General features: G+C 44.3%; 1 protein-coding gene across 1 annotated transcript in view; it reads left to right on the forward strand.

Annotated features, from left to right (window-relative positions):
- LOC142249454 (vitellogenin-1-like) overlaps positions 1-27,844 on the forward strand; it is a 141,626-nt gene that overhangs the window by 26,024 nt on the left and 87,758 nt on the right. Inside the window, exons 5-10 of the mRNA XM_075321114.1 lie at positions 3,459-3,620; positions 3,722-3,870; positions 5,790-5,943; positions 8,862-9,019; positions 17,148-17,307; positions 19,802-19,927. Coding sequence (XP_075177229.1) covers positions 3,459-3,620; positions 3,722-3,870; positions 5,790-5,943; positions 8,862-9,019; positions 17,148-17,307; positions 19,802-19,927 — 909 coding nt within the window. The remainder of the gene's footprint in view (positions 1-3,458; positions 3,621-3,721; positions 3,871-5,789; positions 5,944-8,861; positions 9,020-17,147; positions 17,308-19,801; positions 19,928-27,844) is intronic.

Raw genomic sequence — 27,844 nt, forward strand, 5'->3', positions numbered from 1 at the left:
AGCGAGCACTACCATACTCGGGTGCTCGGTACGCGTAACTAGTGATAAGTGAGCAATACAATGCTTGGGGGCTCGGTGCTTATAACTAGTGATGAGTGAGCACTACCATGCTCGGGTGCTCTGTACTCGTAACTAGTGATGAGCGAGCACTACCCTGGTCGGGGGATCAGTACTTGTAACTAGTGAGCACTACCATGCTCATGTGCTCGGTAGTCGTAACTAGTGATGAGCGGGCACTACCATGCTCGGGTGCTATGTACTAGTGATGAGCGAGCAATACTATGTCCATTACATGAAGGTGAAATGACTTTACTGCACTAGTAACGACTCTCAGTCCATGAAACCTCCTTACATTCACCCTTCAGATGATCAGCTCTGTGAATGAATATGACGAGGTCCGGTACTTGGTCCATCAGATCCCGAAACTCCAGGGCATGTAGTTAACTGACGGAAACTGAAACTTTTTGTATTAATAGTTTATTAGCAAACAGCCCACAACTTTGTGTAGTCTCGAAATTCAGACAAAAGGGACTCAATATTCTGTCCGGTGTTCAAGGATATCGGTGCTGTATTCCCGGGAGGAGGCCCAGTGATGACTGCCCCATTGAAATAGCACTTGCCAGGGGCTCTGGCTTCCAGGCCTTAGGCTAAACTCTCCAATCCTGTCCAGACTGATGATCCGCTGGTGCTGCTTTTTCATGAACAATAAAGAGTTTGCTATTCTGCAGGGAGGCCAGGGTCAATTCAGACTGATAACCTTGGCTGGGAAGTTTCTTAACTCTTGAATTCCCAAACTGCATCGCCCAAATTTGTAAACATTAGGGTTTATTGCGATTTTAGATCTGTTTTTTTTTTGTTTTTTTTTTTTTATTATTGTGAATTTTTTTTCTTACTATGACTTTCAACTTTTATATTAAGGTCAAATTACTTTTGTGTGTTATACAAGTGTCTGTCGTTTTATTGCTATTCCAGAGCTAAAGGACAACTCTGTAACAGCAAGTCTGCGCCAACCTGTGCGACCTGCTACATGGTGAGCCTTCACCATCTACATTGTGAGCCCTCACCAGCTACATTGTGAGCCCTCACCAGCAACATGGTGAGCCATCACCATCTACATTGTGAGCTGACACGTGACTATTAATTGGGCTTGACTATTCTAGCTTCAATGCAATATCTACATAGGTGTATAGAAGCCCATTTCCAACAACCACCACTTCAGTGTTCTAATGGTACATTGTGTTTGCTAACTGTGTTAGAAGGCTAATGGATGTTTAGAAATCCCTTGAAAACCCTTGTGCAGGTATGTTAGCACAGCTGAAAACAGTTTTTCTGATTAGAGAAGCTATAAAACTGACCTTCCTTTGAGCTAGTTGAGAATCTGGAGCATTACATAAGTTGGTTCCATTAAACTCTTAAAATGGCCAGAAAAAGAGAACTTTCATGTGAAACTCAACAGTCTATTGTTGTTGTTACAAATGAAGGATATTCCATGAGAGAAATTGCCAAGAAACTGAAGATTTCCTACAACGATGTGTACTACTCCCTTCAGAGGAGAGCACAAACAGGCTCTAGCCAGAGTAGAAAGAGAAGTGGGAAGCCGCGCTGCACAACTGAGCAACAAGACACGTGCATGAGAGTCTCTAGTTTGAGAAATCGATGCCTCACAGGTCCTCAACTGGCAGCTTCATTACATAGTATCGCAAAACGCCAGTGTCAACGTCTACAGTGAAGAGGCGACTCCGGAATGCCGGTCTTCAGGGCAGAGTGGCAAAGAAAAAGCCATATCTGAGACGGGCTAATAAAAGTAAAAGATTAATATGGGCAAAAGAACACAGACATTGGACAGAGAAAGATTGGAAAAAAGTGTTATGGACAGATGAATCAAAGTTTGAGGTGTTTGGATCACACAGAAGAACATTTGTGAGACGCAGAACTGCTGAAAAGATGCTGGAAGAGTGGCTGACGCCCTCTGTCAAGCATGGTGGAGATAATGTGATGGTCTGGGGTTGCTTTGGTGCTGGTAAAGTGGGAGATATGTACAAGGTAAAAGAGATTTTGAATAAGGAAGGCTTTGACTCCATTTTGCATTGCCATGCCATAATACCCTATGGACAGCGCTTGATTGTAGCCAATTTCATCCTACAACAGGACAATGACCCAAAGCACTCCTCCAAATTATGCATGAACTATTCAGGGAAGAAGCAGGCAGCTTGTATTCTATCTGTAATGGAGTGGCCCGCCCCGTCACCAGATCTCAACCCTATTGAGCTGTTGTGGGAGCAGCTTGACCGTATGGTGCGCAAACAGTGCCCATCAAGCCAATCCAACTTGTGGGAGGGGGGAAGCATGGGGGAAATATCTCCAGATTACCCCCGCAAATTAACAGCTAGAATGCCAAAGGTCTGCAAAGCTGGAATTGCTGCAAAGGAGCATTCTGTGCCGAAAGCAAAGTGTGAGGAGAAAATTATTATTTCAAGTAAAAATCATTATTTCTAACCTCGTCACTGTCTGGACAATATTTTCTATTCATTATGCAACTCATTTGATAAATAAAAGTGTGATTTTTCATGAAAAAGACAAAATTGTCTGGGTGACCCCAAACTTTTGAACTGTAGTGTATCTATAATGGTTAGTATTATTTATTGTAACACACGAGGCAGTGACTCTTTATGACGAACTCGCTGCTTGTGAATTCAGGTAACTGATGAATCCAACTATCATATGTAGCACATCGTTCATCTCTACACTGGACTCATTGACTTGTATGGGATAGTGTTGGTGGCAGTCTGTGACGTGTGCAAGGGGTGATCTATGACATCACCTATTGTGAATGGTGGAACCTGTGTTATCTACTGTATATAGAGGTGTTATCAGACATTGTCCTGGAGGAGGAGGGGGTGAGCTGTAACATCACCTATTGTGATCCTGTGTTATCTACTGTATTTAGAGGTGTTATAAGTCATTAAACAGGAGGTGGAAGAGGTGAGCTGTAATATTGCATAATGTAACTGTCCGAATCTATATTATTTGCCATTATTATCCTGCCTGTGATGATGAGATGAGTGATAAGAATTGTTCTCTATAACACAAAGTGTCAGTCTATTGGAGACTCAGTGGCCAAATTAAAAACTGCAACATTGCATCATTTTCTAAAATATAAATAATGCTCAGAAAAATGTAAAAAAAAAAACAAAAACTCTCAAGGATTCTTAAAAATATGTAGGACATAATAAGTTGATTTGAAGATTAGGACATCTGATTCCCTTGAAGTAATCTAATATTAATCCATATTAATCATAACAAGCTGTAATTATCTGAATGATAATATCTGGACACTGATATGTTTAGTGTAGACATTGCTTCTGGGGCAGGTATATAGACGACGTCTTTGGTGAGTAGGACATTTCTATGTAGAGGGTCAATGTGAAATTGATGTAATTTATTCTTTCCTATGACAGAACGGCATTGGAGGCTTTTGCTATAACAACTACTTGATTCAAGAAGACCAAAGAGCAAATCAGCTGCTCATTACCAAATCAACAGACCTAAATGACTGCGAGAACCGAGCACAGATGCTCGTCGGCAATGCCTATTTCCACCCTTGTGCCAGATGTCAGCAGGTAGGATCAATGTCATTCCATTTGACACATTTCATGTATTTTTTTTTTCAAAATTTTATTATTTTTTTAATGACATTTGTGTTTTCACCTTTTTCCTTGAGAGAAACAAAAATTCCCGCGCGGCAGCGACTTATAATTATAAGGTGAAGGGTACGGAGATGGGAGGCCGTTTACTGGAGGCGAACGTGCGGGAAGTCCACCAGTTCACGCCGTTTAATGAAATTGATGGCTCCTTGGTGTTTGAAGCAAGGTAGGGGCTATGGTTACAGCCTTTTAATGATGATCCCAAGGTGTACTGATTTTTGTGGACATAGAAGACGCATTTTTACCCTAATATTTAGGATGATCGTGAAGACAGCCGGATGTCTAGTGATCATCCAATTATTATGGATCTGGCTTGCCTAAACCCCAATTTTCAGCTGTTGTCACTGGTCAAAGTGTTTTGAACTTACATTTTCCCCATGGAGGTCACTAAGAGAGTTACCCCCAAAGCACAGTGGGCTGCCCATTATGGTGCTGGGGCATGTCATCCAGGACAGAAGGCTCTGGTGTTTTTTCTGTCTATCCTGGGGAGATAATATAGAGAGGGCGGCCTTGGATGGAAAATGTATACCAAATATACCAAGGGTGGCCCCTTCTCATTTTAGCAACATGGTCTGAGTCCATGATACGTAAAAAGCAAACTATACCTGATCCAGCTGCCATATCAGTAGTCCGTGACTGCCCAACCCGAACCCTCATCCTGCCTGCGGGCTTTCCAAGCGCCTCTTCTTCTTCATGTCGCAACAAAGACATCATGCTGCACCAATGAAGTCATGCCACAACAATGACATCATGCTACAACAAAGATGTCATGCTGTAACAGTGACGTCATTCTGCAACAATGACATCATGCTGCAAAAATTACATCATGCCGCAACAATGATGTCATATCACAAAAATTACATCATGCCACAAAAATAACGTCATGCTGCAACAGTGACGTCATGCTGCAACAGTGACATCATGCTGCAACAATGACTTCATGCCGCAACAATGACGTCATGCCGCAATAATGATGTCATGCCACAACAATGACGTCATGCCGCAATAATGATGTCATGCCACAACAATGACATCATACCGCAATAATGAAGTCATGCCATAACCATGCCATCATGCCACAACAATGACCTCATACCACAACAATGACGTCATGCTGCTACAATGATGTCATGCCACAACAATGACGTCTTGCCGCAACAATCACATCATGCCGCAACAATCACATCATGCTGCAACCATTAAATCATGCTGCAGCAATGACGTCATGCCGCAACAATGACATCATGCCGCAACAATGACGTCATGCCGCAACAATGACATCATGCTGCAACAATCATATCATGCTGCAACAATGACATCATGCCGCGACAATGACGTCATGCCGCGACAATGACGTCATGCCGCAACAAAGACTTCATGCCACAACAATGACGTCATGCCGCAATAATGAAATCATGCCACGACAATGCCATCATGCCGCAACAATAACATGATGCTGCAACAATGACGTCATGCCGCAACAATGATGTCATGCCACAAAAATAACGTCATGCTGTAACAGTGACGGCATGCCGCTACAATGACATCATGCTGCAATAATGATGTCCTGCCAGACATCATATCGGAAGGGACAGAATGGTAGCAGAGATGAGGAGGTTCTCCGGGCTCTGATCTCGTCAATGGGCTCTGCCAATCTTTTTGCTCAGCCCTGACGTGCACCTTTTAGGCCACAGACGGATGAGATTATGGAAGCTCTTCCCGTCCGCCTCCGGCCATTGTCATTCGGAATACCCCTTCAATATTATGCACTTTGCTGAACATGAATAAATAGCAAATGAGACCAACCACAAAGTCAATATTCAAGCAAAAATATCCGAGTGCCAGACTTTACTTTAACCCAGTTTAGTAAAAATCTAAGATTAATTCTGCGCAGAGCTCTTTGGATAAATCCTGCCCTAGATAGCACTGAAGAATAAAGCGCGCACCTAGATTTAAATGGAAAATACAGAGTCTCTAACAAAGAAGCAAATCCACCACTGTGCAGCCGAGGAGCTTGTTTTATTCAAGGTGTACAAATTCCCATATAATACCGTACATGATTCATATCATTGTTACCGTTCGCAGGCAGAGACTTGTGTTACAAGCAGTTCAAGAGCAGATTCATTCGACCCCGGAGAATAATGACTATATTACCAAAGAGTCACTGCGCTATCACTTTGAGAGGAAACTGATTCAAACTCCTATTCACTTGTTAAGAACAAAAAACACAGAGATCCAGGTACGTGACTGCCGGGAGACGCCGACGCTTCTTTGTATTCCCATATACTCTGCATTTTAGAAAGCCATAAAAAAAAGATATAATTGGCATCTGTGTAAAGTGTCCTTGTGGCTCGTCTGGGCTCTGATGTGGCTGCTATAAGTGACATCATTGTGAAGAATAAAATGTACCGCAACATAATGATAGAAAGATAGTGATCATCTCTGCCAAAAAATGATTATAAATTACTATTAGGGGCCAAAAAGGGCAAATGCCCCGAGACCTTCATCAGTAGGAAATTTCATCTCCATCCAAAAGGGTCAAAGATCACAAATTTACATTCAGTATTATGTTAGTATTATTACTTTGTTACTGGGTGGCACTATTACATGGACACTCTGCTTGTTGCATCGCTTCTGGCATTAAATGGTGATATTATTAAAAAGTGTTGTCGGTGGATCTGAATTAATCATGTGCCACATTGTGCTCAGGTGCCTCAAACAAGCTCAGATGTGTCCCTGATCATTAACGATGCCCATAAAATAGCTATGAAAATGATTTACACCAAACCAAAGTAACTACAAATAATGAAATTATCACGGGGATCGGATGACAGGACCGGGACACCTAACCTGATCCTCAGACTGTGTACCTTGTACTGTCCCTCAGCTCAGAGGTAGGCTTGATGGTAATGAGGTCTGAGCCACCAGCATGTTCCTGACTCCTGTGCTAGCCTGATGAGGTCTGAGCCACCAGCGTGTTCCTGACTCCTGTCCTAGCCTGATGAGGTCTGAGCCATTAGCGTGTTCCTGACTCCTGTCCTAGCCTGATGAGGTCTGAGCCACCAGCGTGTTCCTGACTCCTGTGCTAGCCTGATGAGGTCTGAGCCACCAGCGTGTTCCTGACTCCTGTGCTAGCCTGATGAAGTCTGAGCCACCAGCGTGTTCCTGACTCCTGTCCTAGCCTGATGAGGTCTGAGCCACCAGCGTGTTCCTGACTCCTGTCCTAGCCCTAATGTAATTCCCCTCCCACATCGCCACCCGAGGGGTGAAGCGGGACCGTAAACACAAACCCCACAACCAAATACGGACAGGATAAAAAGACTACTCGTACATACAGCAATCATACACAAAGGTGCCACTACAAGTGCACAAAGGAAAACAAAATAAAAGGGGGAAAGAAAACAGACTACTGGGAAACTGTGTGTGATTATAACTGACACTTCTGCAGTCTCCTCTCCGCTTCAGCCTCTAGCTCGCAGGCAGACAGGGCTGCAACATTGCTGCAATGAAGCAGAGCTCAGAGAACTGCAGAAAATGTGTCAGAAATAAGACAAATTTAATTTCTCCTGATCTGTGTCAGTTACTTGTGTCACACTGGTAACGCCCCTTTTATTTATAATAATCTCTGGAGGCGGAGTTATATTCCAGGCAGCATCCGCCCCATAGCCTGGAAGAGCTCATTTACATAAAGTGATAAAAGATGATTTATCCACAACAAGGCATCTGATAGGAGACATAAAGGTAACACTATTGTCAGCATTCTATAACCTGTATGCCCATATTAACAGTGTAAAAAGGTCAAAGTGGTGACAGATTCCCTTTAACATTTATCCCAGGAGCATTTCCCACCATGTTTGCTCAGCTAAGTGCAGAGACACAATTTGAAATAAAGGAACGGACAACGTAAAATCGATTTCACCTGAGTATTGTTTCACCAAGAGGTTGAGGACACAAAAAGCTCCCAATGTAATATCGGTCCCATTCCCCATATACATGCCTACCAAATGGGCTCATCACATGTAGCAGAGGGGCTTCTAGCCTACGGCATCCTCAGGGCACGGGAGTGACTGGTAACCTGCGCCCACTGGAGATAGAAGCTCATCGAGATCATGTAGACTTGTCTTCAAGGGCCAGAAAATATCAATGTATCGGAAAATGCTCTTTCATGTTCCAATCGGAATAAGACATTGCAGCTGTTTTCTGGTTCGGAGGGCGAGGACACGGCAGCAGGGTCAACTCATTATTGTTAGGCAAGAATGAAGATGATTATTGGGTTTTACCCACAGTGCAAAAGTGAACAGATCTAGAAAACTGATGCACAGATCCATCGGGGGTGGTGGTGGGTGTGAACGACGATATCTACAGAGCGTGGTGTATGCCGTATCCATCAGGGGTGATGATGGATGTGAACGACGGTATCTGTGGAGAGTGGTGAATGCCCTATCTATCGGGGGTGATGTTGGGTGTGAATTATAGTATCTGCAGAGCGTGGTGAATGCCGTATCCATCGGGGATGGTGATGGGTGTGAACGATGGTATCTGCAGAGCGTGGTAAATGTTGTATCCATCGGGGGTGATGTTGGGTGTGAATGACGGTATCTACAGAGTGCGGTGAATGCAATATCCATCAGGGGTGATGTTGGGTATGAACGATGGTATCTGCAGAGCGTGGTGAATGCCGTATCCATCGGGGGTGATGTTGGGTGTGAACGACGGCATCTACAGAGCGTGGTGACTGGTGAATGCGGTATGCATTGGGGGGTAATGATGGGAGTGAACGACGGTATCTGCAGAGGGTGGTGAATGCCGTATCCATCAGGGTGAAGGGTGTGAACGATGGTATCTGCAGAGTGCGGTGAATACGGTATCCATCGGGGGTGATGATGGGTGTGAACGATGGTATCTGCAGTGTGTGGTGAATGCCATATCCATCGGGGGTGGTGATGGGTGTGAATGCCGGTATCTCCAGAGAGTGGTGAATACCGAATCCATCAGGGGTGATGTTGGGTGTGAATGGAGGTATCTGCAGAGTGTGGTGAATGCCATATCCATCGGTGTGATGGATGTGAATGACGGTATCTGCACTGTGGTCAATGCCGTTGGCTCTTATACACGATGACCATGTAATATCTTAGACGTTTCCCTTCTTCCTCACAGATCACTGACCTTCTGCACCATCTGGTGCAGCACGATGTGGGACCACTATCTAAGGCCTCACCACAGAAGTTCGTGGACTTGGTGAAACTTTTGCGAACGTTAAACTATGAAAGTATTGTGAACTTATGGAAACAGTTTTCAGGAAGGAGTCACTACAGGTAACCGGAGGAACGTTTGTATCAGGGGGTAAAATGGATAAGAGGCTTGTCCATGTTCTTCTATTGACCACCACGACTTGTGTGGGATCATCCATCAAGACTAAAGGCTGCTTTACACGAGTCAATCCATCGTGCGATTTATTTGGCAAAGTCTTTTTTTTTTTTTTTTTTGTATCGCTGATAGGTATTTGTCCATGTGTCACACGTTGAGTGTTGTCAAACGACCACAAAGCGCTCATCGATATATTGATTGGCCATGGCGGACGTCCAAAAGGCTTCACACATGTTTTCCTTTGGTCAATCTGTCTTTTGTATGGGCGTAATTAGGCAAACTATACAGCCCTCCGTGACGTTGTCTGGATTGTTGCACGCCCTGAATTCTTCTGACCTGCTCAATCCAGTTCTGCTAATGTGGTTGATTGGTTAGATCCCATATATATAGTTTCTCTTCTGCGTCTGTCTTTGTTGCCTCGTGTGTCCTTAGCATCATTCTTGTTTGTTGTTTGTGGTCTGGTTAATGTCGATATTGATCCAAAAAGGAAAGATTGGCATATAACAACTTACCACAAAAAAGGTATACAAGGAGTGAGGGCGGAAAATCCAGCGAACAAACAAACGTAAGAAAAATTAGGAGTAATGCACTATAAAACACTGTGCATGACGCCAAGGCTGAATGTTCACACATCATGACTACAGCTCCGTATTTTATAACAGTAATAACCAATCAAAACGCATCTGCTACAACCAATCCGATTAGATTAGGCGTGATTATTTAAAACCACAAATACGCCCTGAACGTTAACTGACGTCACAAACAACTACGAGGATGGCCGATTACACGGTGTCACACTTTGCAATGTGTCGTTCATTAAGACTAAACTGAACGATTTTATGCAATTAAACGATGAGTACACGATGGCCGAATTTCAAACGATTAGGCATCGGTTGGACTCGCAAGGAGCTGTCACATGAGGAGATGTCGTTACGAATGACGGAAGTGCATCACAAAATCCGTGACCCCAACGATGCATCGCACAATATATCGACTCGTGTAAAGCAGCCTTTAGAGATTTTCCAATTTTGTGAAGTCACTTATAAGAGAAGTTATTCTGTCCCCTAAAGATATCTTATAGGACCCTAGAAAGTGGAGCCACAATGTAGCTTGGCCCCAACTTTCCTGTGCAAGTCTCACATCTCCCAAGACGATGCAGCACAGACGAGATCTGGCCCTGAGGTCACCGCTCGCGCCCCTAAACTCATATTGTGCCCTGGTCATGGGTCCAGCTCCCCGATCTCACAACGTACAGTTCTGCTTTTGAACACGTGTTGCTGCTCTTATATAAAGGTCTCAGACTGAAACATTCATGAGTTGCAATACCAGGCTCAGCCAGTTGACTGGAGTGGCGCTGTTTCTGGAAAAAGCAAGATCTTATTATAACCCCTTGACTGATTTAGTTTACACCAAACCGTGTATTATATGTTTTAGATTATTTTCTTAAAATCTACAGTACAGACCAAAAGTTTGGACACACCTCATTCAAAGAGTTTTCTTTATTTTCATGACTCTGAAAATTGTAGATTCACATTGAAGGCATCAAAACTATGAATTAACACATGTGGAATGAAATACTTAACAAAAAAGTGTGAAACAACTGAAAATATGTCTTATATTCTAGGTTCTCCACAGTAGCCACCTTTTGCTTTCATTACTGCTTTGTGCGCTCTTGGCATTCTCTTGATGAGCTTCAAGAGGTAGTCACCGGAAATGGTTCTCCAACAGTCTTGAAGGAGTTCCCAGAGATGCTTAGCACTTGTTGGCCCTTTTACCTTCACTCTGCGGTCCAGCTCACCCCAAACCATCTCGATTGGGTTCAGGTCTGGTGACTGTGGAGACCAGGTCATCTGGCGTAGCACCCCATCACTCTCCTTCCTAGTCAAATAGCCCTTACACAGCCTGGAGGTGTGTTTGGGGTCATTGTCCTGTTGAAAAATAAATGATGGTCCAACTAAACGCAAACCGGATGGAATAGCACGCCGCTGCAAGATGCTGTGGTAGCCATGCTGGTTCTGTATGCCTTCAATTTTTCAATTCTTGTAACGGAATGCTATTCCATCCGGTTTGCATTATAAATAATCAAAGCAAAAGGTGGCTATTTTGAAGAACCTAGAATATAAGACATATTTTCAGTTGTTTCACACTTTTTTGTTAAGTATTTCATTCCACATGTGTTAATTCATAGTTTTGATGTCTTCAATGTGAATCTACAATTTTCAGAGTCATAAAAATAAAGAAAACTCTTTGAATGAGAAGGTGTGTCCAAACTTTTAGTCTGTACAGTATATTCCAGGCCTTTGAAGAAACGTTTTTGGGCTTTAGCGATATTTATTCAATAGATAATAAGATAATAGGAAAAAAAAATGTAACAACTAGTGATGAGCGAAAAGGAAAATATTCGGGCTTGGATTTTTCGTACAGAATATCTAGTACTATTCCAGTATTCGTCACGAATAATGAATCTAATGCCAAGTCTCTGGGAAACCCGAGAATTTGTCTTGAAGATTTCCCAGAAAAACTCTCAGGTTCCCCATTCAGTTGCATTAGGTTCCTTATTTGTGACGAATTCTGGAATAGAACTTTGGAATTTGTTACAAATAATCCAAACCCGAATATTTTACTATTCATCACCTGTAACCCTTGATGTTGCTTCTATTATATCTAATGATGTATTTTGTTTCCATTTTAGATGACCAAAATTGCATAAATTAGAATCATGCATTCGAATGACCTTGACCCTTGACCTTTTCTTGTTTCGGGGCAAATCTTACTTAAATAAAGAGACCATTTTCTTCTATTTTTTTCATCTATAGACAGTAGAGATGGGTGAATCAAATACATTAAAAAATTTTAGGAATTTGCAGAATTCAGCAAATTTGAATAATTTGTGATTCATTGTGAAAATTGACCATTTACGCGTTGCCGAATGTTCCACCAGCCAGACAAGGTTCACCTTAAGCCAGCAGACTATCCCATTATGGCTTGCAGTGATCTCATCATATGGTCTAGAGCAGCCAATCAGGAAGGACTATTATAACCTGTATAAAAGCCAAGGCAGGGAATGCAGCAGCCATTATAGGGTGAATCTGGATAGTGAGAGAACGTCACAGCTCATAGTTCAGGAATAGAGATTTGGAAAGGAGCTATAAAACTCCAAATACAGATAGTGTGTGACATCACATGTGAAGAACAGCTGCAATCCGGTTACCCATTGCTATAAATGGGGAGGCCACTGCGACATTACTGAGGCTGTGTTTATGTTAAAACATTTTAAAGGGGTTGGATTCAGTCCTAGGGGACCTCAGAGGATGCATTTTTTTGGGGCAAGTACAGTGCTTACAAATTGTTGGAAAACAAGTTTAAACAAAAAAATGGCGAATTTGAATTGAAACAGATTGGCTCATCCCTAATTGGCGGCTTTATATTCTCCATTGTGTTGGATAACATCTTCTGCCATGTCTGTGCATTAATGCTCATCATATTTTTCTTAAATTTCCCAACTACTATGTCTTTTATCAATCTGTTCTTGAAAGATTCCATAAAGTTTTTACTAAAATGTTTATAATTGCTATAAAATTAAACTAAAAATGTCAAGATTGTCTGTCTAAGACGCATGGGATGGTTAAAAGGGGTCTGTCAGCAGATTTTTGCTATGTAATCTGAGAGTTCCATCATGTAGGGGCTGAGAGCATGATTTCAGCGATGTATCACTTTGTTTAGTGGGTGCAGCTGTTGTCACAGAATCAGAGTTTTCTCTGCTGTAGATCTAGCAGAGTACAGAATGCTGAGTTGTGTACAACCCCTCCCACATGACTTATTGATGGCTTTCTATGTACATTGTATATTTACAGAACCTGCTAAATCAGTGTTGGGGATATGGTAGCACCAGGAGCACGAGACATCTAGTCCTGTAGTGATAATCTCCTTCTGATAAAACACTGATTTTACTGAAACAGCAAAACACAGGCTAATAAGTGACACATAATTGGAATCAGGTTCTCTGTCTCTATCTCATAAAATACTTTAACTCTTTAACTATATAGTAGGTGTTGGAGGAAAGAAGGATTGGGCATGTTGTATTTTTACATGCCTGATCCTTTTTCTAATGGGAAATAAGCCATCACCAGAGGTGGCCACTTAATAAAAGAAGGGTCAGTTAAATTGTTGCAAATAGCAAAGTTACATGTAATACACACCTCATTATTAGCTAGGAAAAAAACAGCTTAAGGCTATGTGCACACGCTTCAGCTTTGTTTCTTCAGTGAAAAACGCACCCTCTGGCAGAAAAACGTACCTTTGGCCGTATAATGCATAAAAAACCACATACGTTTTTGCCACGTTTTGGCCATACAACTTTTCACTATATTCAATGGAAAAACGCAGGTCAAAAACGCAGAAATAATTGACATGCTGCCGCTTTTTTCTACAACCAAAACTGCAAGGAAAAAAGAAGCAACGCGCGCACAGTCTTTCTGAATTCTCATAGACTTTGCTGGGGAAGGAAATGCATGCAGTTTAGGACAACAAACTGCACCAAAAACGCGTCAAAAACTGCACCGTGTGTACAGGGCCTACGGCTAAGTTGACATGTCCTGTAATCATCCGTTAGAACAGATCCGTTGGGAAACTGATTTCTGAGGGATCCATTTTTTAACATGGAAGACTATGGACAACGGATCCGGTAACTGATTGCTATTTAGCCATCTACTTGCATTTGTAACGAATTTGTTATTTTCTTAACGGATCCATTACAAATGGACGATAAATAGCAATCTGTTATCGGATCCATTGTCCATAGATGCCACATGTTAAAAATAGATCCGGCCGACTTCCATTATTTAAAGGGAACCAAACATCAGGATTTTCGTGTATAAGGTGCAGCCAGTGCAGTACTGGCACTATCATGCACAGTGTGTACATACCATCAGGGGGCAGCTCGGGTGTTTAGGCAGTGAAATACAACGGTATAAAGTTTGAAATTTCGTGCAATTTTTGATTGACGTGTGCACCTCTGCAGATAATGTCCGGGCGGGTTATGCAGGAGTTCCCCGCCCCCCCACCAGCCTGTTCCTCCCTCTCTCCTGATGTCCGGGCGGGTTATGCACGTGTTCCCCGCCCCTCCCGCGCCGCCTGTTCCTCCCTCCCTCCCTCTGGCTGTATGTAAATATCTAATCTTCAGAAACATGGCGCCGGAGTGGGCCTCTGCGCATAGCGCTTATCTCCGGCGCCATGTTTCTGAAGCCCCCGCATTACACAACTTGGTGTCTGAGAGGGCGGCGCATGCGCCCTCGTTTCTTCACAGCCCGTTGTGACCGCGGGAGCGCGCGCAATTAGAACAGGACAGAACAGCTGACCTGCTGCTCCTGTATCGTGCCGCCCCAGGACACCGGGCCAACACACCAGCCGGTGTGACATCGCTGTGGCGCCGCCCTCTCAGACACCAAGTTGTGTAATGCGGGGGCTTCAGAAACATGGCGCCGGGATTAAGCGCTATGCGCAGAGGCCCACTCCGGCGCCATGTTTCTGAAGATTAGATATTTACATACAGCCAGAGGGAGGGAGGAACAGGCGGCGCGGGGGGGCGGGGAACACGTGCATAACCCGCCCGGACATCAGGAGAGAGGGAGGAACAGGCTGGTGGGGGGGCGGGGAACTCCTGCATAACACGCCCGGACATTATCTGCAGAGGTGCACACGTCAATCAAAAAGTGCACGAAATTTCAAACTTTATAAAGTTGTAATTCACTGCCTAAACACCCGAGCTGCCCCCTGATGGTATGTACACACTGTGCATGATAGTGCCAGTACTGCACTGGCTGCAGCTTATACACGAAAATCCTGATGTTTGGTTCCCTTTAACAACGGACAAAAAAGTTGTGTTTGCAGAATTTTTTTGCAAATTGATCTCTAACGGATCTAATGGATCTGATAACAGAAGATTTCAGGACATGTGAACACAGCCTAAAGCGGAGCCCTGTGATTGCAGACTGCAGAGGTGGTCAGAAATCTTACCAACAAGCTATACAGTGCCCTGCGAAAGTATTCAGCCCCTTTGAATTTTTCAACCTTTCCCCACATTTCAGGCTTCAAACATAAGTATAATAATGTTAATTTTATGGTGAAGAATCAACAACAAGTGGGACACAATTGTGAAGTTTAACTAAATTTATTGCTTATTTTAAACTTTTATAAAAAATAAATAACTGAAAATTGGGGCGTGCAATATTATTCGTCCCCTTTAAGTTAATACTTTGTAGCGCCCCCTTTTGCTGCGATTACAGCTGCAGTCGCTTGGGGTATGTCTCTATCAGTTTTGCACATCGAGAGACTGAAATTCTCGCCCATTCTTCCTTTGTAAACAGCTGGAGCTGAGTGAGGTTGGATGGAGGCGTTTGTGAACAGCAGTTTTCAGCTCTTTCCATAGATTCTCGATTGGGTTCAGGTCTGGACTGTGACTTGGCCATTCTAACACCTGGATACGTTTATTTGTGAACCATTCCATTGTAAATTTTGCTTTATGTTTTGGATCATTGTCTTGTTGGAAGACAAATCTCCGTCCCAGTCTCAGGTCTTTTGCAGACTCCAACAGGTTTTCTTCAAGAATGGTCCTATATTTGGCTCCATCCATCTTCCCATCATTTTAACCATCTTCCCTGTCCCTGCTGAATAAAAGCATGCCCAAACCATGATGCTGCCACCACCATGTTTGACAGTGGGGATGGTGTGTTGAGGGTGATGAGATGTGTTGCTTTTATGCCAAACATATCATTTGGCATTGTGCCCAAAAAGTTCAATTTTAGTTTAATCTGACCAGAGCACCTTCTTCCACATGTTTGGTGTCTCCCAGGTGGCTTGTGGCAAACTTTAAACAACACTTTTTATGGATATCTTTGAGAAATGGCTTTCTCCTTGCCACTCTTCCATAAAGGCCAGATTTGTGCAGTGTACGACTGATTGTTGTCCTATGGACAGACTCTCCCACCTCAGCTGTAGATCTCTGCAGTTCATCCAGAGTGATCATGGACCTCTTGGCTGCATCTCTGATCAGTCTTCTCCTTGTTTGAGATGATAGTTTGGATGGACGGCCGGGTCTTGGTAGATTTGTAATGGTACGATACTGCTTCCGTTTCAATATGATCGCTTCAACAGTGCTCCTTGGCATGTTTAAAGTTGTGAAAATCTTTTTGTAGCCAAATCCGGCTTTAAACTTCTCCACAACAGTATCACAGACCTGCCTGTTGTGTTCCTTGGTCTTCATGATGCTCTCTGTGCTTTAAACAGAACACTGAGACTATCACAGAGCAGCTGCATTTATACGGAGACTTGATTACACACAGGGGATTATATTTATCATCATCAGTCATTTAGGACAACATTGGATCATTGAGAGATCCTCAATGAACTTCTGGAGTGAGTTTGCTGCACTGAAAGTAAAGGGGATGAATAATATTGCACGCCCCAATTTTCAGTTTATTACGGTAATTTTTTAAAAAGTTTAAAATAAGCAATACATTCCGTCCAACTTCACAATTGTGTCCCACTTGTTGATTCTTCACCATAAATTAATTTTTTTTTATCTTTATGTTTGAAGCCTGAAATGTAGGAAAAGTTTGAAAAATTCAAGTGGGCCGAATACTTTCACAAGGCACTGTAAACTATTAAATAAAATAATAATAAAATAATAATAATTGTATTCATTTATATAGTGCTATTAATTCCACCGTGCTTTACATACATTGGTAATCCACCATTCTTGAGAACAGAGAGAATATTTAAAAGAAGCAAAATTTGCAACAATTCCTTATTTTTACCAATTGAATTTTTTGAGGCAATCCGTTCAAATTAAATAAAACATGGAATGTAAAAAAAACAAAAGCAAAGACTAAAAAGAGATGTAACTGGGAAATGACTCTGATTACCGGGATCTTATTGACTTTGAAGGTTGGCTGTTGTTACGTGGAGTAATAATCCGGAATGTGGGATAATCCGGCACCGGTGCGGTCACATCCAGGTGCATTGTAAGGGATTTTACTCTATTTTTTCAGTGTGATATTCTTTGTCTTTTGTTTCCAGGCGATGGTTCTTAGATGCTGTTCCTTCCATCGGTAATCATTTGTCACTAAGGTTTTTAAAGGTGAAGCTGGGAGAAGTGAGTGAGTTTGAAGCCGCACAGGCTGTACCGCTGGCTTTACATTTAATTAAAGCGGATCGGGAAGCCATAGCAGAAGCGAAGGTACTGAACATCATGTCATAGTTCATCTAAATGGAACTCTTGAAAGTCACACTTTGCAGTTCTCTCTGCTTTCTTCCCGCGGCTGAATTATAGCGTCACTGACAGAAGATAAAATGATGGAACGGGGTCAATTAAATGGTAAAATTGCTTCTCCTTCTGCAGAATAAACACAGCTGCAATAAACTGCAATGCAGATGCCCCGGGAGACACCGCACAAGTGACAACTGTGTCGTTCCGATCCAAAAATGAGGTCGGAGCAGTTGTCAAGTCTTCACACTAAAGATGAAGAATTGCGTGTTTACCCCACTACACAGCATCCTGGTCCTTCCAGTGTAAGACAACTTACCATGGAGGCAGGGTGCGTGACTATTGCGGGGACCGGCACGGATCAGCGCCAAAGTTTGTGTCTGCAAATCTGATAGCATTAAAGGGTTATCCAAGAATTGGCTAAGAACAAAGAGTGAAAAACGCATCCTTACCCATTGAATCAGCAGTGATATTGCTCCCGGGGTCCCTGCCGGTCCTGCAGTGATGACATCCAACAATTCATGAAGTCACAAGCCATACATGCAAACATCACTGGACACCCAATGTAGTAAGGGCTAAACATGGAGTATTTTTTGTTTTTTTTCTTTTTAAGATTTCACCTCTTTATTGCGGAGATATTAACATGCAAAGATTCGGCACCAAACGAGTTATCAGACTTTTCACTGGGGGTGTGTACTTCTTCTCCCTGTACGATGCTGACCAATCATAAGCAGGCGGCAACAGTCTGGAAGAAGAAAAACACACCCATTCCATAGCTTAGAGCAGGTTTCTCAGTGTGTGTGAGACATATAATGCCAGACAGTTCTGGTCTCCTGGTCTAACCTCCTGCATGAGTCAGTGGCTGAGTTTAGCTGTGTCATATTACTAACTTTTATATCAGCTCTCCTCACATAGCACAGTCACCTCTGCTTCACTGCCCCTCCCTCACACTTATGCCCCTGTGCTCAAGCAAGTAGTACTCCCTCTGCAGGGAGATCAGAGCATTGTGTCATAATCATGTGTGAAAAATTGCTCACAAAGCGATTTCAAGTTGCTCAAGGAAAAGCAGGAATAAGTGTGACTACAGACACATCTCTGAAGGGCAATGTGAGGAGAGGGACAGTACAGCAGAGGTGACAGGGCTATGAGAAGAGGAGAGTTTGTAATATGGCACGGTTAAACTCAGCTGTCCCCACCACACACACATACACAGGGACCTTATCTGAAGGTTATTAGTCATCTGTGCTTTATAATCATGCAGGAGGTTAGACCAGGAGATCAGGACTGAACCATTACATCTCACATGCTGAAAATCCTGCTCTGAGCTTTTGTGGTGGCGTTTTCTTCTTTCCTGCTTTGGATTGGTCAGCATCATAAAAGGAGAAGGACACGCCCCCAGTGAAATCTTTCTGATAATCCCCAATAACTCATTAGGTGCCAAGTTATGTTGTTGCTGTTATTTCCACAATGAAGAGGCAAAATAGACAAGTTTTATTCCGCTCTGCAGCCGCTAATATATTGTGTGTCCATTTCGACATTAAATATTTGGTGAAAAGTCCGACTCCTCTCTAACCCCTTTATGACATTTGTCTTAATTTTACATTGTGGTCAACTAGGGGGTTCACGATGTAATCATACATCAGGGCGACCGCGCGGGCACAGGAGCTGTGCCTGCATGATCACCATCCGGAGCATGGCATAAGTGATAGCTGAGCTCTAGCTGTCACAGCCATGAATGGCCCTTGTGCTGCCCCTGCCTGTTTAACCCCCTAAATACCGCATTCAATAGTGACCGCAGTATTTAGGAGGCTGTGAGAGGGACTGCGCTCTTTCTCCCACCCGATCGGGTCTCAAGCGATGTGATTATGGGGGTTGGATGGTAGCTTGATAACCCAAGGTCAAATGAAAACCACTGGGTTAGCTGGCAACGGCATGCCTGTTAGACCATGCCAGGAGCATGGTCTAACAGGCGTTCTGTCAGTGTAACAGAGACAGGTATAATATATTGCAATACATTAAACCAGTAATCACACTAGTAAAAGTTAATGTCCCATCCTCAAACTTAGCAAGAAAGTGAAAAAAACCCAAAAACTATAACTCTCAAAATACAATGGAAAAAATGTTTTCCTCCTCTGTAGACATTCATAGGCTGTGTGACCTGATACCTCAGTGTACGGGCAGCTTGTCTTGTGTTGAGCAGGATGGATTTTAGCAGCATTTGAATATTTGCTGCCAATAATCAGGTCATCCCGCAGCTAGCCTCTTTCCCATCTAAGTAGCCATAGTCCTGTCCATCTTCTTCAGTTGATGGGTCATTTTGGGCTGTGACAATGCTTATTTATCACAGTATTAAATATGTCATAACTTATCTTCTTTTAGGATGATTTCATGATAATATTTTTCCTCGCTCTCATCTCTCATTGCTTTTCCAGTAGATGTCCCATAATGCCGTTTTTATCTGTTCCAGTCTTTATTGGAGGTTGTGAAGTCTGAACATCGTCCTTTACTCCGGAAAGTGGCTCATCTTGCCTATGGATCATTGGTATATAAGTTCTGCAGCACAAAGGATTTATGCCCAGAAGACGCTTTGCGGGTAATGACCATAATTTCTAATGATACCCAAAAATAAGACGGGGTCATATATTATTTTTGGCTACAAAAGATGTGCTAGGACTTATTTTCAGGGGATGTCTTACATTTTATATTGGCATCAGTGATTGTGTAGCCCATTAATGAAAAATGAATATTCACTCCCTACACCTGCTCACCCCTCTGCGCTGGCATCAGTAAATGAAACGTGTGTTAATGGAAATTAACATTCACCCCCTTCTACTGCCCATGATACCTCCCAGCCCTCTGTGACACCGCCACCGAGAGGTGGATATACTGTACATTTGCAATTAACACTAACACACATTACAATCACTGTGGCTGGCACAGAGGGAAGGGTGCGCAGGAATATGCGTGGGGGATGGGGGTGAATATTCACTTTCCATTAATACACATTCAAATCACAGATGCTGGCATAGAGGGGTGGGCGGGAATATGGGCCACGGAAGGTTGTGAATATTTATTTTCCATTAATACACGTTCAAATTACTGTCGCTGCCACAGAGGGGTGGGCGGGAATATGGGTGGGAGATGGGGGTGAATATTCATTGGCCATTAACACACGATCAAACCACTGATGCCGGCACAGAGGGGTGTGCGGGAATATGGGCGGGGGATGGGGGTGAATATTCATTTGCCATTAACACACATTACATACACTGTCGCCAGAAGAGGGGTGGGTGGGAATATGAGTGGGGGAAGGAGCTGAATATTCATTTGCCAATAATGCACGTTCAAGTCACTGACGCCGGTGGAGGGGTGGGTAGGAATATGGGCGGGGGAAGGGGATGAATATTCATTTTCCATTAATGCATGTTCAAATCACTGATGCCGGTGGAGGGGTGGGTGAGGTTTAGATGTGAATATTCATTTTCCATTAAACATCCATTGACTATAAACTGCCGGGGCTTACAGCAACACAGCGGGGCAACGTACACCAAAAAGTTACATATCCTGAAAAGGTGGCCCAAGCCCTATTTTAGGATACTATTATAGAATGGTACGTAACTAGAGCTTATGTTTGGGGTAGGGCTTATTTTCAGGGAAACAGGGTACGCTTTTAACATTGTTGTCTATTTACCACCAGAACTGACCTCATCAGTTTTTCTAAAGCTTGTTGTTGTGAGGAGTAGGATGGGGCCTGATGGTGACTTTGGCTGCTACAAAGGTCACGCAGCCAAAGATGGCTCTGAGCCATGTAATGCAGCCAAGTCAGATCTCATTGGGACCTTTAGGTTATTGCAGTAAGCAGGACACATAATATCCAACTGGTTCTGACTTTTTACGAATTGACTTATGCGATCGCGGTACTCCAGCCATCATAGCGCAACTACATTCACTTACACGAGGCTGTGTTGCCGCAGCTGCACATAGTGAGTGTTGCCCGTCCCACTACACTGTGCTGTAGCCTCAGCCCTACAGAGAATGCACTTGCAACATATAGCGCCTTGAAAAAGTATTCATACCCCGTGAACTTTTCCACATTTTCACACATTACACTCACAAACTTAAATGCATTTTCTTGGGATTTTATGTGATACAGACACCAAGTACAAGCATTTGAACTGTAAAGGAAATGATAAATGGTTTCAAAAATATTTTAAAAATATTAATCTGAAAATTGTAACGTGCATTTGTATTCAGCCCCCTGATTGTATGTTTTTCCAAAAATAACACAGGGTCTTACATTATCTGTGGCTCCAAAAGATGCGCTAGGGCTTATTTTCAGGGGATATCTTATTTTTTTTATTGTCGTCAGTGATTGTGCCACCAGTTAATGGAAAATAAATATTCACCCCCTTCCCCTACACATAATCCCACCCACCCCTCTGTGCCAGCGTCAGTGATTCAGGATCCTCAGGCAGTAATATAGCAGTCTGACTGAATCACTCACGATGGCACAGACGGATTGGCGGGAATATAGGTGAGTGAAGGAGGTGAATATTCATTTTTCACAAATACTTGTTACTTAGTATTGGTATCACGTAAACTCAAAATAATATTGAAGTTCGCTGTGAGGGCACTGCAGAAAAAGTAATCATTTACTGCCAGGATTCTTTAATCTGATCAATGGGGGTCCCAACAGGGGGACACTTATGATCTGATGATTGTCAAGGAACCCTTTAAGAAGACAGTCCCCAAAGTGAGAACCCCTTTAATATGTGTTCAACTGCAAAAAAAGTGCAAAATGTTAAAAAACGGAATTAACCCCTTAGCACAAAACAATGCACCTCTAGGTCAGGGCTGGGGTCATAGTGTATTGAGGAAGCTCCGGAGTGGAGGCATCTGTCCAGCAGCAACCGGAGCCGAGCTCTGATCGCTGTTGTTAATTATTTACAGCTTTGGAGATGGAAAATTTAAAATAGATATGGCTCTTAGAGGAGGAAAAAAAAACAAATGTGCAAAAAAATCACTCAGTTGTTAAAGGGTTAAAAGATACTTTTTACTGTATAACCCCTCAATGGGTTGAAATAGACTGATGTATGCAATCTGGTGCAGGTACAAAAAAAAATCAAAATGAAGTCGACTTTCCTATTTCCTTCTTTTTTCGTTATCGGAAATATTTGTCAGTTTCCGCCGCCATAATAAAGTTTAGCATTGGAAATGAAATGACTGCGTGCCGGGGAGACGGCGCCGTACAATGCCCAGACTGGAGAGAAAACATCAGCTTTATCTGGAAGTGAACGTGTTGTATCTGAATTCACCGAGTCGGCCGAACGGCGCAGCCAAAGTGAGCGCGGCGTCCCACCCACAATGTAATCATATCATGTCTCATTGACGCTAATGCGTTTACAAAGGAGAGCGCCGCGCGATTAGACGGCATAATGCGGCCAGAAATGAGAATGTCAGCTTTAATTCACTATCTGCAAAAAAATGTATTATTTAATTTCTGCTCGGTCATAGATTTCCGGTGACTTCAGAGCTGCTGTATTCTGTATTCAAATTGCTTCATCCCGGGGAGATAAAGGAATATTGAATGTCAGGGCCCGGCCGCTGCGCACTTCATCCCTGCAGAAGACTCTCATAAATATATAAAAGCTTAGTAACTGTGTAGTTTGGGTGTAGTACCCTGCATGGCCAGACGACTAGGGGGGCGCTGTGCACTTCATCCCTGCAGAAGCCTCTCACATATATAGAAGCTTTGTAACTGTGTAGTTTGGGTGTAGTACCCTGCATGGCCAGACGACTAGGAGGGCGCTGTGCACTTCATCCCTGCAGAAGACTCTCTTAAATATATAAAAGCTTAGTAACGGTGTAGTTTGGGTGTAGTACCCTGCATGGCCAGACGACTAGGGGGGCGCTGTGCACTTCATCCCTGCAGAAGACTCTCACATATAGAGAAGCTTTGTAACTGTGTAGTTTGGGTGTAGTACCCTGCATGGCCAGACGACTAGGAGGGGCGCTGTGCACTTCATTCCTGCAGAAGCCTCTCACATATAGAGAAGCTTGGTAATTGTGTAGTTTGGGTGTAGTACCCTGCATGGCCAGACGACTAGGAGGGCGCTGTGCACTTCATCCCTGCAGGAGCCTCTCACATATGTAGAAGCTTTGTAACTGTGTAGTTTGGGCGTAGTACCCTGCATGGCCAGACGACTAAGAGGGGCGCTGTGCACTTCATCCCTGCAGAAGCCTCTCACATATATAGAAGCTTGGTAATTGTGTAGTTTGGGTGTAGTACCCTGCATGGCCAGATGACTAGGAGGGGCACTGTGCACTTCTTTCCTGCAGAAGCCTCTCATAAATATTTAAAAGCTTAGTAACTGTGTAGTTTGGGTGTAGTACCCTGTATGGCCATATATCTAGGGGGTGCTGTGCACTTCATTCCTGCAGAAACCTCTCACATATATAAAATCTTTGTAACAGTCTGGTTTGTATGTAGTACCTTCATGGCCAGACGACTAGGAGGGGCACTGCGCACTTCATTCCTGCCTTTAACATATATAGAAGCTTTGTAACTGTGTAGTTTGGGTGTAGTACCCTGGATGGCCAGACAACTAGGAGGGCCGCTGTGCACTTCATTCCTGCAGAAGCTTCTCACATATATAGAAGCTTTGTAACAGTCACAGAGCATGCCCATAATACTCTCCTATATATGAAAATTGGTGGTTATCACAGCACACCTCCTCCCCCACACTACACACTGACCTCAGCACAGGATACATGGCATGCCCACCATGCTTTCCTGTAGGAGATAATCGGTGGTGATCACAGCTCACCTGGTCCTTACATGCCCACAATGCTCTCCTGTAGGAGATAATTGATGGTGATCACAGCTCACCTGCTCCTCACAAGCCCACAATGCTCTCCTGTAGGAGATAATTGGGGGTGATCACAGCTCACCTGCTTCTCATGTGCCACCAACTCTCTCCTGCAGGAAATAATTGGTGGTGATAAAAGCTCACCTACTGCTCACATGCCCACAATGCACTCCATAGTCCTCCATATAGTATAATGCACCCCATAGTCCTCCATATAGTATAATGCACCCCATAGTCCTCCATATAGTATAATGCACCCCATAGTCCTCCATATGGTATAATGCATCCCATAGTCCTCCATATAGTATAATGCACCCCATAGTCTAGCAATCTATCCTTTCTAGGCATCACCGAAACATGGCTGACACCATCCAACTCTGCCTCCCCAGCTGCACTATGCTACGGTGGCCTGCACTTCTCCCACACTCCTCGCCCTGGCAATAGACAAGGTGGAGGAGTGGGCCTCCTTCTTTCTAACAACTACAACTTCACCACAATCCCACCTCTACCCTCCCTCGACCTGCCTTCCTTTGAAGTGCACTCTGTCCGAATCTATTCTCCCTCCAACCTCCAAGTGGCTGTCATATACAGACCCCCGGGCGCCACCACTGCCTTCCTCGACCACTTCTCTGCCTGGCTTCTACACTTTCTCTCTGCTGACATTCCCACCATCATCATGGGTGACTTCAACATCCCCACTGACACTCGCCAACAAGCTGCTTCCAAACTCCTCTCCCTTGCTTCGTCTTTTGGCTTAACTCAGTGGTCCACCTCTGCCACCCACAAAGATGGACACACACTAGACCTTATCTTCACCCGCCTCTGTCCCCTTTCTGACTTCACAACTTCCCCCCTCCCCCTATCTGACCACCATCTTCTGACCTTTTCAGCCCTGTCCTCCTCACCTACCCCCCCTGTCCAGCACCTAGCACATCCCCGCAGAAACCTTGCACACCTCAACATGCACACCCTCGCCGACTCTATCCTCCCACTGTCCTCCATATCGTCCCTCCACGACACAGACAGCGCCACCACTTTCTACAACACCACCCTCACATCAGCTATTGATTCAGTCGCTCCCCTTGTGCATGGCAGAGTGAGACGAATCAATAGACAGCCCTGGCACAACAGCCTCACTAAAAAACTTAGGCAAAGGTCTAGGGCTGCAGAGCGGCGGTGGAAGAAAACGCACTCCCAGGAAGACTTCACCACATTCAAAAATGCAATTCACACATTTCGTTCAGTCCTCACCTCCGCTAAACACGATTACTTCAGAAACCTCATATCCTCTCTAACACACAACCCCAAACAGCTATTCAACACTTTCAACTCCCTCCTTCGCCCACCACCGCCCCCTCCAACCTCCCTCATTTCTGCAGAAGACTTTGCCACCTATTTCCAAGAAAAAATCGACCTAATAAGGCAAGTCTTCTCTGCTCAGCCACCACAACCCCTTCATGTAGCTGACCACTGCCCCTCCCCCATAAACTTCCTCCCCACCATCACCGAAGGAGAGCTTGCACGTCTGCTCTCAAAAGCGCACCTCACCACCTGCGCACTTGACCCCATGCCATCCCACCTCCTTCCCAACCTCACCACCATCCTTATTCCAGCCTTAACCCATCTCTTCAACCTATCTTTAACGACTGGAACCTTCCCCTCTGCCTTTAAACATGCAACAGTCACACCTATCCTAAAGAAACCTTCCCTCGATCCAACCTCTACTACCAGCTACCGCCCCATATCACTACTCCCACTTGCCTCAAAACTCCTGGAACAGCATGTCCATGCTGAACTTTCCTCCCACCTCTCCTCTAACGCTCTCTTTGACAACCTACAGTCCGGCTTCCGTCCACATCACTCCACCGAAACTGCCCTGACTAAAATCACAAATGACTTGCTTACTGCCAAAGCGAACAAGCACTTCTCTATACTCCTACTCCTAGACCTGTCCTCAGCCTTCGATACCGTTGACCACTCCCTCCTATTACAGACCCTCTCTTCCCTTGGTGTCAGAGATCTTGCCCTCTCTTGGATCTCTTCATACCTCTCAAATCGCACTTTTAGTGTCTCCCACTCCCACACAACCTCTTCATCCCACCATCTCTCTGTTGGCGTCCCTCAAGGCTCTGTCCTAGGACCCCTACTTTTCTCTATCTACACATTTGGCCTGGGACAACTCATAAAGTCCCATGGCTTCCAATACCACCTATATACCGACGACACCCAGATCTACCTCTCTGGCCCAGATGCCACATCTCTGCTGTCCAAAATCCCGAAATGTCTATCTGCTATATCCTCCTTCTTCTCCTCTCGCTTCCTAAAGCTCAATGTGGCCAAAACTGAACTAATCATCTTTCCTCCGTCTCACCTACACTCTCCACCTGATCTATCTATTACAATAAATAACACCACGCTCTCGCCAGTACCCAAAGTTCGCTGCCTCGGAGTGACCTTTGACTCTGCCTTATCCTTCATACCACACATCCAATCCCTCACCACCTCCTGCCGTCTTCAACTCAAAAATATTTCCAGAATCCGCCCTTTCCTCAATTTGCAATCTACTAAAATGCTAGTGCATGCCCTCATAATCTCCCGCCTCGACTACTGTAACATCCTCCTCTGTGGCCTCCCTGCCAACACGCTTGCCCCTCTCCAGTCCATCCTTAACTCTGCTGCCCGACTTATCCACCTCTCTCCTCAATACCACCCCGCTTCTCCCCTCTGCATGTCCCTCCACTGGCTTCCAATCTTCCACCGTATCCAATTCAAACTTCTAACACTGACCTACAAAGCTGTGCATAATCTTTCCCCTCCGTACATCTCCGAACTACTCTCCCACTACACTCCAACACGTCACCTCCGGTCCTCCCAAGATCTCCTCCTCTCCTCCTCTCTCATTCGCTCCTCACACAACCGACTCCAAGACTTCTCCCGAGCATCCCCAGTCTCCTGGAACTCGCTGCCTCAACACGTCAGACTATCCCCTACCCTTGCAAACTTCAAACGGAACCTGAAAACGCACCTGTTCAGAAATGCCTACAATCTACAATGAACTCGCTGCCGCCCGACCACCGTGCGGAGCTGCCGCCCGACCACCGTGCGGAGCTGCCGCCCGACCACCGTGCGCAGCTGCCGCCCGACCACCGTGCGGAGCTGCCGCCCGACCACCGTGCGGAGCTGCCGCCCGACCACCGTGCGGAGCTGCCGCCCGACCACCGTGCGGAGCTGCCGCCTGACCTACACCCCACCTATTGTCTCCTCCCCATAATCCTATAGAATGTAAGCCCGCAAGGGTAGGGCCCTCTTCCCTCTGTACTAGTCTGTCTACTGTAACTTGTATACGTATTTTGTATGTAACCCCCTTCTCATGTACAGCACCATGGAATTAATGGTGCTCTATAAATAAATAATAATAATAAATAATAATAGTCCTTCATATAATAAAATACACTCCATAGTCCTCCATATGGTATAATGCACCCCACAGTCTTCCATGTGATATATTGCACCCCATAGTCCTCCATATAGAATTATGCACTCCCATAGTCCTCTATAGAGAATTTTGCATCTCCATAGTCCTCCATATAGTATAAAATGCACTCCATAGTCCTCCATGTAGCATAATGCACCTCATACTC

The sequence above is a fragment of the Anomaloglossus baeobatrachus genome, chromosome 8 (assembly GCF_048569485.1).
Source record: "Anomaloglossus baeobatrachus isolate aAnoBae1 chromosome 8, aAnoBae1.hap1, whole genome shotgun sequence".
In the NCBI taxonomy this organism is placed as follows: Eukaryota; Metazoa; Chordata; class Amphibia; order Anura; family Aromobatidae; genus Anomaloglossus; species Anomaloglossus baeobatrachus.